General features: G+C 37.6%; 1 protein-coding gene across 1 annotated transcript in view; it reads left to right on the top strand.

Moving 5' to 3' along the window:
• The window catches only part of LINGO2 (leucine rich repeat and Ig domain containing 2), a 216490-nt gene extending 210633 nt beyond the window's left edge, over positions 1-5857 (top strand). The window contains exon 3 of the mRNA XM_020973030.2: positions 1853-5857. Coding sequence (XP_020828689.1) covers positions 1889-3709 — 1821 coding nt within the window. The 5' untranslated portion in view covers positions 1853-1888 and the 3' untranslated portion in view covers positions 3710-5857. The remainder of the gene's footprint in view (positions 1-1852) is intronic.
• The last annotated feature ends 6477 nt before the right edge of the window (positions 5858-12334 follow it).

Raw genomic sequence — 12334 nt, 5'->3', positions numbered from 1 at the left:
CTCAGATGAAGAAATTAAGCCATCTATAGTCATATGAAAAAATGCTCTAAATCACTATTGATTAGAGAAATGCAAATCAAAACAACTCTGAGATATAACATCACACCTATCAGATTGGCCAAGATGACAAAACAAGAAAATGATAATTGTTGGAGAAGATATGGGAAAATTGGAACACTAATGCATTGTTGGTAGAGTTGTGAAATGATCCAACCATTTTGGAGAACAATTTTGAACTATGCCCAAAGGGCTACAAAAATGTGCATACCCTTTGATCCAGCAATAGCACTTCTAGGGCTATATCCCAAAGAGATCAAACAAATGGGAAAAGGACCCACATGTACAAAAATATTCAGAGCAGCTCTTTTTGTGGTGGCAAAGAATTGGAAATTGAGAGGATGCCCATCAATTGGGGAATTGTGGTATATGAATGTAATGGAATACTATTATGCTATAAGAAATGATGAACAGGCTGATTTCAGAAAAACCTGGAAAGACTTGTGTGGTCTGATGCTGAGTGAAGTGAGCGGAACCAAGAGAACGTTGTACACAATAACAGCCACGTTGTGAGGTGACTAATATTGATAAACTTAACCCTTCCCAGCAATACAAGGATCTAAGACATCTCTAAAGGCCTCATAATGGAATATGCTATCCACATCCAAAGAAAGAACTATGGGATTTGAATGCAGATTGAAGCATACTATTTGTTAGGTTGTTTTTTTTTTCTCTTCTGTTGAGTTTTGTTTCCTCTTTCTGGTGGTTCCTCCTATTGGTTCTAATTCTTACTTACAACATCACTAATGTGAATATATATACTATATATATATATATATATATATATATTTTATCTAAGAGGGAGGATGACTTTGTACATTCTATCACATATAACTGGAACGTGCCCATGCTCACCTCTACCTCTTACAATGTTTAGGTTTCTTCAAGGCACATATGCCATTTTCTATAGTATGCAAAGCATTTCCTATTCCCTTTAATTGCCAATATTTGTTCCCACTTCCTCAAATTATCATATATATTATTTATATGCTTGTGTGTTTACATGTGTTATTCCCTACCCCCAAGAAGAAAGGAAACTCCCTGAAGTCAGAAACAGTTTCTCATTTAACCTTTGTATCCCCAGCCCTGGTATGTTTTAGGCACTTGGTAAATGCTTTCTAGATTAGAGTAGGTTGGGTTAGATTGGAAGGTGGTTTTGATTCCTCATGCCCATTCGTAATCTACGTCTCTCATAGCTATCAATAATTAATCCACAAGATACATCACAAACACTATCTCTATCTCCCCTCCTTAATCCTTTCCTACTTACTAAATACAGTGCCAAGGTATGTGGTTGCCTTCTCATTTTCCTCCAGGAATAAAATACCTATGTGAAAGAAGAAAAATTTTTATAAGTATATCTTTATTATTAATTGAATTTCTAATGAGGTAGAATCATCATGTTAAAGGTATGTGTAGTAGAAATCTGTGTGTGTGTGTGTGTGTGTGTGTGTGTGTGTATAAATAATGGTAATTAGCATATGAAAAAGAACTTCTTGGCATGAATTTTTTCTGCCTAAACTGCAATGTTAGAAGGCTGGGAGCCTGAAAGGTAACAAAGCATTTCGGTCTTAGCACCATGTGGAATCCTAGAGGGGAACGAAAGCCCCAGAAGGATTCATAAACCAGAAAATTCATGCAAACTGAAAAACTATTTCCCTGCAAACGAAAATTTTTTTCATTTTTTATTGTGAATAGAGACCATTGGGAAATAGAGCACTATGCCCCACCACAGGATTTCCTTTGCCTATGAACTAACCCTTTACCTACCTTCTTGTTTCCTTTTCTTTTGCAGGCCCCTGACCAAGGTGTAGACCATAGAGGTGGAGTCATGCTTCACACGGCCATATCATGTTGGCAGCCATTCCTAGGTTTGGCTGTTGTGTTAATCTTCATGGGCTCTACAATAGGCTGCCCAGCCCGCTGTGACTGTTTACCTCACAACAAGTCTGTCTCTTGTCACCGAAAAAGGTTGATTGCAATCCCAGAGGGCATTCCCATTGAGACCAAAATCCTAGACCTCAGCAAAAACCGGTTAAAAAGTGTCAACCCTGAGGAATTTATGTCTTATCCTCTGTTGGAGGAAATAGACCTGAGCGACAATATCATCGCCAATGTAGAGCCAGGAGCATTTAACAATCTTTTCAATCTGCGATCCCTTCGCTTGAAAGGAAATCGCCTGAAACTGGTCCCCCTTGGGGTATTTACAGGACTGTCCAACCTCACCAAACTTGACATTAGTGAAAATAAAATTGTCATTTTGCTGGACTATATGTTCCAGGACTTGCATAACCTGAAATCCCTTGAAGTAGGGGACAATGATTTGGTTTATATATCACACAGAGCCTTCAGTGGGCTGCTTAGCCTGGAACAACTCACACTGGAGAAATGCAACTTAACAGCAGTACCAACAGAAGCCCTCTCCCACCTTCGCAACCTCATCAGCCTGCATCTAAGATATCTCAACATCAATGTTATGCCTGTTTATGCCTTTAAAAGACTGTTCCACCTGAAGCATCTAGAGATTGACTATTGGCCTCTATTGGACATGATGCCTGCCAATAGCCTATATGGTCTTAACCTCACATCCCTCTCCATCACCAACACCAATCTATCTACTATACCCTACCTTGCCTTTAAACACTTGGTTTACCTAACTCACCTCAACCTTTCTTACAATCCCATCAGCACCATTGAAGCTGGAATGTTTGCTGATTTAATCCGGCTTCAGGAGCTGCATATAGTGGGAGCTCAGCTCCGCACCATTGAACCACATGCTTTCCAAGGGCTCCGGTTCCTTCGTGTGCTTAATGTTTCCCAGAACCTGTTGGAAACACTGGAAGAAAATGTGTTCTACTCACCCAAAGCCCTAGATGTACTGAGCATTAGCAACAATCCCCTGGCTTGTGACTGCCGCCTCCTTTGGATTCTGCAAAGGCAGCCCCTCTTGCAGTTTGGGGGCCAGCAGCCTATGTGTGCTGGCCCGGACAGCATCCGGGAGAGACCATTCAAGGATTTCCACAGTACTGCCCTTTCCTTTTATTTTACCTGCAAAAAGCCTAAGATCCGTGACAAAAAGATGCAATACCTGCTGGTGGATGAAGGGCAGACAGTCCAGCTGGTGTGCAATGCCGATGGTGATCCACAGCCAGTAATTTCCTGGGCAACCCCTCGAAGGCGTCTGATAACCACTAAATCCAATGGAAGAGTTACAGTGCTGGGGGATGGCACCCTAGAAATACGTTTTGCCCAGGACCAAGACACGGGAGTCTATGTTTGCATTGCTAGCAATGCTGCAGGGAATGACACTTTCACAGCCTCTCTAACAGTGAAAGGATTTGCTTCAGATCGTTTCCTTTATGCTAACAGGACCCCTATGTATATGACAGACTCTAATGACACTAGTTCTAATGGCACCAATGCAAATACTTTCTCTCTGGACCTTAAGACAATACTGGTGTCCACAGCTATGGGCTGTTTCACATTCCTTGGAGTGGTTTTATTTTGCTTCCTCCTCCTCTTTGTATGGAGTCGAGGAAAAGGCAAGCACAAAAACAGCATCGACCTTGAGTATGTCCCCCGCAAAAACAATGGTGCTGTGGTGGAAGGGGAGGTGGCTGGACCTAGGAGGTTCAACATGAAAATGATCTGAGGTTCTACCACTAGCAGTGCTTTTTTTCTTTTCTGTGGCATTGTTTGTATCCAATAAACCAGCCTGGCAAATCAAATTGCTGGGTAGAAGGGCAGCTTGATGTAGCTGCCCCTTTGTTCAAATGGGGTATATAGGAAACTGGAAGATTTGTTTGTGGTTGTGCGACAGGGCCTCTCCACCTAGAGGCAGGTGTGTGTGTCAGGGCTTTTCACAGAGTTGGTTTTACTAATTGTTTGCATTGCAAATATTGGCATTCTGGGGATCTCAGTAATGAACCTGTTGGCTCATGTTCACGGACAATTGTTCAACATTTTCTACCACTACAAAAAGAAAAAGAAAAAAAAATAAAGAACAACCTACAGTGTAGGATTTACATATTAAAGACACATTTGTCTAAAACATACTCTACAGTTAAAAAAAAAAGAGAGAATTTGTATCTATGATTACCATTTGTTAAAGCCTTGCACCATAACCAATTGCTGGTTCAGCACCACAAAGAAATTGATATATTCTTTTCTTTTCCTTTTCTTTTCATGATTAAGACAACATATAAACTGTGTACATTTTAAAGCAATACGAATGAGAGGTTGTGCTTTTACCACTACTGACCCAAGTGTGATGTCACCATCTTTTAACTGCAAACAGCAAACATCGCAGAATAGATCCCTGTAGTTACCTAAGGAAAGATACATGAAGGGAGAGATGAATTTGTCTGATTGTAGGAATCCAGGTTACACTACCCAAGGCAAAATTGTTTTAGCTCTGTTATCTTCTGTTAATATAAATAAAGGCATGTGCCTAGTTTTGATACAGAATGGAATATTTTTTATACTTGTGATATCACACTGGACCAGTTTACTGTAACAAGCCCTTGGATTCACCCAAAAGAGGGTAAGCCACAAGTTGTGGTTAAAACTATGAAAAAAAAAGAAGCAAGGTAGGTGTTAACCCTGAAAATGAACCATTTTATCATAGCTTGGTTTAAATTTCACAAACCACTGTTAATGTGTTAATAGACAACAGAAAAGGGAAAAAAAGGAGGTAATGATTTTTATGTATTCATAAGAAAACTCTCACCTTTATGCTAGTTAAGATTGAGAAGTCAGACTACAAAAGCTCTTCGGATAGGAGCTCTTCTCAGATGCCAATAAACCAGGTTCAACCATGCATAACAGGAGGATTATGCAACTAAAGACATGCTTAAAATGTGATGGTCTCCTTAAGGTCCACCTGCTACTAATTAAAAAGACTTGCTCTCCACTGTCACTATTTAATATTGCATCTTCCAAGAAATACTTATAGATCTTAAAGTTAATTTCCAAGAGTGGATGACTTCAGCTTTTCTCCTTTCTACTTTACAAATTACATAATGCTTGTTTCTCCTCCATAATAATCAATGGAAGAAAAGAGAAATCTTATTGTGATTTTTAAAGGGGTGAGCAAGGTTGTATTGAATATAACTTAGTTACTATTTGATTTGTTGGCTGATCAAGGGAAAAAAAAGGCTTAATCCTGCAAGTGTGAAAAGCTGTACTGATCCCCTTCTCGTTTTGCCAATTATAGCTAATACTTAATGTTCCAAGATGCTGGCATCATCAAATGTTGCCTAAAGATTTTAAATTCTAAATATTTTCCATTTTGAAAAGGAATTGACCTCATCACAAATGATTTAATTCAGATGAGGCTTAAATTTTTCCCTAAATGTTTAGTTAATGGCTCTTCAAACAGACTGAATGTCACTAGTAATCAATTAATAGAAATATGAAAGATTATCTATTTCACTAGAATGGAAGAGGCATGAAAATGTTATATAATTCACATTTTGAGATGGAGCCAAAATGGCATCCCATGATATGATAAATTATAAAAGAGTTGAGCTCTGTGTTGTGAAATGCTAGAATGAGAATCTTCCTTTCAAGGGACTTCCCTTTTTTGGTCTTTGAATTTCATGGAACTTAAATAAAATGGCCCCTAACAAAAAAAAATTTTTTAAATGACAAATGGAGATTATTCCTGCCAGTTGAACTGCAACCCAGCTGAAAATCCTGCTCTACCTTCAATAAGGAGAGTAAAATAAAGAAATGAGATGGAAAGATTACCAAACTGTCAGTTGGATTCATTTTCACTTGTTCCTGATAATGGTTACAGATTTCATAAACAATCCATTTTGTGGGAGGGTAAGGGGAGGGGGCAGGAAAAAGATGACATTATTTATACCAAAACAATCTCTCTCTCTCTCTCTCTCTCTCCTCTCTCTCTCTCTCTCTCTCTCTCTCTCTCTCTCTCTCTCTCTCTCCCTCTCCCTCCCTCTCTCTCTCTCTCTCTCTTTCTCTCTCTCAGTTCTGGTATAAATTCAGGGACATCCCAGTGTAATCCAGTGGAATATTTTCTTTTACATTTCCAAAGTGATCTTTTAAAAGTTAACCCAAAATGAAGTACAGGGTAAGTTAACTTTTAACATTGCAAATAATCAAGGAGTAAACTAATTGCTAAAGAAAAAAAATGGAACTGCAACTAACTGAGACTGGATTGTAATCAAAATACCCTTGAATGATACATAAGGAGGCTTAGGTATCATCCTGTCTGGATTTTGAAAGACATTAAAATCCTGATGAGTTCATAAAAAGCATATTACCATCTGATCTTACAGACAAGTCAGCTAACCTCTAGAGGAGGCACCATACTACAAGCCCAAATGCAGTTAACTGCAACATGGTATAACTGAAAGTACATTCAGGTAGGAGTCAAGAAGTCTAGACTCTAGATTCTGCTCCTGGGCCTGGCTCTATTACTTACCTGTGTAACCTTAGGTGGGTTATTTCACCAGACCTAAAATTCTATTTTAGGGCATCTCTATAAAGCCTCATAGGGCACAGAAATCAGATGGCATCTGTATGACTATTAGATACTAAGGCAATAATGATCAACCATTTTTTAATTGAAGAGCTCTTTACCTTGTTGCTTTCCCATAGCTGAATCAATTGCCATCAAACTTCCTGAGCTTAAGGCTGAATTCAACACAGCCCTGGGGGGAGGGATTTGAGGAAGCAAGAGGGGGACATAACCCATGTTTATCTCAAATATAAAGGACCCTGAGGATACTAAGTAGGTATGAATTTCTTCCACAGGGTTTCAGGTTGCTATGAAGATTGAAATATAATCCTAGAATAGTCTAGAGAGCAATCTAAATAAATAATGGCGCTGAAGTAGGAATAAGTCCTATATTCAAATTCAGACTCTCTGCTGCTTACTACTTGTATGGCCTTGGCCAGTCATTTAATTACTCTTAGCTCTCTGTGATTTGACAGGGTTGGACTTAATGTTCTCTAAAGGCTCTTCTTATTTTAAATCCTCTGATCTTTTGAGAACTCATCTGTTTCCGGGGGGGGGGGGGAGGTGTCTTCTGGGTAAATTGGGATGATCCAAACCTTCAGAGGGTTTTTCTTTTGCTTGTGGATTGGTCAGCTTTCTTAATATATTTGAAGGAAAAGTATCTCCTTCAAGTGGCACTCCCTGAATCAGTGATTAACTAGTGCCCCGGTATCCTGAAAAAAGTAGGTGCCTGTTTTAGGGTGGGCAAAATAAATACCTGCAATAGATTCAGTGCCTCATCCATAAAATGTGGACCATTACATGCCAAGTAAGAAACATGCTGTTTTTCTAAGCTCTTGTTTTACCCATTTTTCATACCAAGAGGGCTATATCATTTCAGACCTCCCTATTATCTAACTTTTTGAAAATCTAAACCAGTAATTGCCTACAGTTGTACTTCTAATTCACTAACAGAGTTTTCTAGAATTCTGGTTTTGCAGAAATTTCACCAACATGTTCAGGTCCATCAAAAGTTGTGAGTCCAGGTAAATTTGCTACTTCTGTGTTCTGCTGACAACTTCACAAGGTGCTCTACATTGCTTATGGCAACATTCTGGAGATTTTTATGATAAATGTTCCCTTTTTCTTCAATTTACAACTAAGTCCCAAAGTTTACAATTCTCCAATTTCTAAGTGTTTTTAAAGAAATTACTTAAATTTCTACAAAATAAAGCCCTACCTTTTTTCATTTACCATTAAGTTAATAGAAATAAAATATATATTTTACCCTTCAACAATATTGAAATTTAGTTGTGATCCTTGGTCAGTAAAAGGAGACTTTCCCTTCTAGAAATTAATTTACCACTGCTAGAACCTATCTTCTTCCATGTCAAGGAGGAATGTGTGTGTGTGTGTGTGTGTGTGTATTTTAAACATTAGAGCACTGAGCTCAAAAGCTATTACACAATCCAGATCATGTTTCTGATTTTTCAGACAAGAAAAAACAACAACAAAAAAGTGTCATTTTCTGCTTTTGAAGGCTGCAGTCTGAGATAAGTAAAGAATGTCAAGGATAAAAAAGAAATGAAAGCCACTTGGATCCATTTCCATCCTTCAATACAGCCCCTTTGCTCCAACTACTGCTATAATAATCAAAACTAGAAAAAGAAAGTCTAGATTATACAGGTGATGTCTGTGGTTTGGCTTATCCCCCAGCTGTGGCCAGTAATCATTATGCCCTTCTTTGCCTTCCAAAGATACCATTTTAGTTGCTTTTTCTTATTTCCCTATCGACTTTGTATATAATTTACATGAGCTAATCCAAATGGAAACAATAGCAGGAAAATTAAAAGATAGTAGCATAGGACCAAATTCTACCACATTCCTTAGCTCTTAAGACAACCCAAAGAAGGAATGTGTTTTACTTTTCAACTGCTGAGCTTTGGATATGGAAGAGTTATTGGTTGTCCTTGATTCTTGAGGAGGACCATGATGTCAGGAAGGTGATGCCATGACTTGTAAATGGATTGGATTTAAATGAGGGAGTGCTGTGCAAAGTCACCAGCCTCACTTCCTCCTCCAAAGCTGCCTGGGTCCAGTGGCAAGATAGAGATCACAACAACTGGAGATGGCCCCCATATGGAAGAGATGACATTTCTAAATGACCATCTTAGTACGGTAGGTAGAACCTAACGGGAATCTACCACTCTGAATTGACAGCTGAAAGTTTCTGACTTTGCAAAACACATACTCCTATGCCATCAAAATGACAGAAAATTTGGAGAGAGAGGGAAAGAGAGGGGGAAATTGATATGGGGAGAGAGAAAATCAATAAATTTCACTAGTTCTACTGGGCTAAAAGCTTACCATTACCTAATTCTGTATCAACAAACATTTCCCACTTCCCTGTTCCCCTCCCAAAAAAAGGACATTTTAAGGGGAGCAAACATGGCTTAATGCTTTCACAAACATTAGCTTAGCAGTAGAAAGAGAACTGACCTGAAAGCCAAAAAGAAAGGCATTTGAGCCACAACTCTGACACATACTACTGCCTATATAAACCTGGACAAGACACTAAACTTCTATGTTCTCAGGCAGGAACTCTCTAACACTATAAATTTCAGAGAAGGTGCCAACATGCTTCAGTACAAAAAGTTCTTTCTCTCAAGAGTCCCTATATAGTCATTAACTTTATGGTTTTGTCCTCTCCAATTATGTGAATCTTCCTACTAAATAACTTTCCAAACAATTATTACCTAGTGGGAACATTTTTAAAATATCAATTTTGTTAGGATGACACCAGTCTATCTAACTATACTATATGTATGTATACATACATGTGTGTCATGTATATTCTTATGTGTGGTACATATACACGTGTGTTTCATGTTGTTAGGGTTTTTGTTTTTGGCGGGGGTTTTGCCCAAAGAAGTTTTGAATATAGATTCTTCTTATAAGAAATATTAATCTCCTCAGAAGATTCTTAGCTGTTTCCCAAGCTTTTCTTCTCTAGCTTTTTGAGGTTGGAAACATTTTTTCCTTCCTCTCATGAGAAGATCTAGTTAGTGAACCATTTTCTAGGCAGAAAATGGCTCTGCCAGGTCCCTTCTGACAGCATCCAGAGAGCAGAAACTCACAGGCATAGAGCCTTCACACGTAGTGCAAAGAAAATTATCCTCTCTGCCTTGCTCTGTTTTACCACTGTCACCCAGGAGTAACTGCCATCCTGCAACAATAGATGATTTCTCTAGAAAAACTTTCTTTTCATTGGTGCACAAAAAAATCCTGAAGATTATTAAATTAGAAATTGTTTTTAAAAATATTTACCAATTTTTCTCACAAAATACTCTTTAAAAAATTTTTTTTAAGATTTACTATTCACATAAAGCTAACAACAACCTGCAGGTTGAATGGTTCTGATTTTTTTCTACCTTTCTAGAAGCAGGGGGGTTGATTTAATGCCATCTTAATTAGACATCTTTATTTATAGCCTGAACAGAATAAGAAAAGCATTGGCATAATAAAGTGTTCCACACTGTAAGACTTTAGCCTTAATATGCAAAATAGGTTCAAAAAGGTAATACAAACACACTTAAAATTTTTTTCTAACTAACTTGCCTACCTTCATTAATTCCAGTCAGGATAAAAATATCTATCCACACTGAAAATGGGTCAGAGTAAAACCACTTTTTGTTCCTAGATTAAAGGAGCCCTTGAGAAAATTTTGCAGAAAGTTTCCTATTGCAATGACTCTTTACACATTGTTGCACACCTCCTATTCCAAATTGCTTTAATATCTCAATAATATAACATTAATATAATTGAACTATGCTGATGATGCAAATTTCCAGAATCTGTATAACATTGCCTGTCAACATGAAACTGAATAGTATATATGCATATGTGCTGCCTAGAAATTGGCAGTGGGTCATATAATGGAATGTAGAGGCTTGAGCTGATTAGCTTTGAGAAGGGAAAACATTTATCTTGCTTTCCAAATGATAAAATCAGGTGAGCTCCCTACAGAAGGATTGCCTAACACACACATCTATGATATCAGTTTTCCGTTGTTTTTCCATGTGGCATGTAACCCCATGCCCTTCATTAATACAACAGCTATAGTTTATGTATACATATTTTACATACATAATAAATATATGGGGCAGGGAAGTTTGTTTTCTTAAAAGTGTTTCAAATTTAATTGCTTTAAAATTTGACAAGATCAAGCAGGGAAAAAAGACTGTGTTGTGTGTCTGTGTTTTTCTTTTAGTGTATTTGATCACAATCTGGCTTTGGGGAAACAACCCACGAATACAAGCCAAGCATCAAATTACAAAGCTTTCTTTGCCTGATAGCTTTTCTGCACACATGTACATACAAACACACATAAACACACACACTCACACCCCCCAAAATTACAAATGACGAAGATAATGTTATGTTGATTTGTGCCTCACTGAAAACCATGTTGGTTTGTTATTTTTAGGTTGCAGTTTTTCCTTTTTTTCTAAGACTTTTATGAACAAGTTATTCGCTAATAGAAAGGGCTTAAGTATCTAACATTTCAATGAAGTTGAAGGGGTACTACTAAAAGCAATGAGATAAAGATGTTTGTTTGTTTGTTTGTTTGTTTAAGATCATTGGAGTCAGATATCGAGAAATATTTCCAAAAGGTAAGAAAGGTAGGCTGTAGGATGCTATCAAAAGATATGTCTTGGCTTTAGTTAATACTACATTAAGTCAAGCAATCAATCACATGTAATAATATAGTCTGCATTACTAGAAAGGAAAGAGGCACGGTGGCATCCTATTTACAAAGCTGATGTAAAGGGGTGGGGGAAAAACTAACAGGAGTGTCAGGGGACAGATAGCCTTATCTCGATTTTTCTGTAGAGATGCCAGGGATGATTTGACACATATATCTGAATCTATGTGATACTGAACTTTGCTATAAAGGAATTCTACTGCTATCTAAAAGATTTAAGAAAAGAAGGGAAAAGAAAGAAAAAAGTTCTACAATACTACACTGAAATTAACTCAACTTGGTATATGGTTAGGTAATATTATGGAAGCAAAAGACACAAAAACTATGTACACCTAAAGAAGTCACAACAATCTGCGTATCATCTGGATAAAGTTTATCATTTCCTTAGTTATCTTCTAGGTAATATTGAGAAGAAGGGGATAGGGAAAGGAAGAGGACAAAAATCTCTTGTCTTCAAAACAATCTGTTTGTAACAAGTGACAGTAGGTTGTCTAATCTTTAAAAGAAAAAAAACTGGCTGGTGAAGAATTGTACTTCAATAGACTTTCTGTAAGTGAGGTAATATATCTTTTCTTCAGTGGAGAAAATAACCTTTAGCTGACATGATTCAGTAGCTGCTTTTACAAGCAGTATCCTCTATCTTCCTTCCCACACTTAAATGCCCACACCAGTGAACACCTTAAGGAAAAAAAAAACAAAAAACAAGACAGGGGACACCATTTGATGGGCATTTTAGTATTAGTAGAGCTACAGAATTTTAAACCTGAATGGCAGATTAAGTGGTCAGTTACTCTAACTCTCCCAATTTACAAGTGATGAAAGTAAGCCCGGAGAAGTGAAATTGACCTTGCCACCATCACACCCAACCTTCATGCTATTTGATCATTATTCACACTTCTTTTGCCTCTTTTAGCCACCATTGCAAAAAACACAAAAGTTCCCATATACACTAATTTTCATTAAGTAATATTGCTGTAAGCCAAAGGTCATAGGTTAGGATGGACAAAACCACTTATATTATAAGAAAGAAACTCAAGTACAAACACAAT

The sequence above is a fragment of the Phascolarctos cinereus genome, unplaced genomic scaffold (genome assembly GCF_003287225.1).
Source record: "Phascolarctos cinereus isolate Bilbo 61053 unplaced genomic scaffold, phaCin_HiC Scaffold_4;HRSCAF=312, whole genome shotgun sequence".
Classification (NCBI taxonomy): Eukaryota; Metazoa; Chordata; class Mammalia; order Diprotodontia; family Phascolarctidae; genus Phascolarctos; species Phascolarctos cinereus.
Note: the sequence above shows the minus strand (reverse complement) of the source record. Positions and strands in the feature narration are given on the sequence as shown.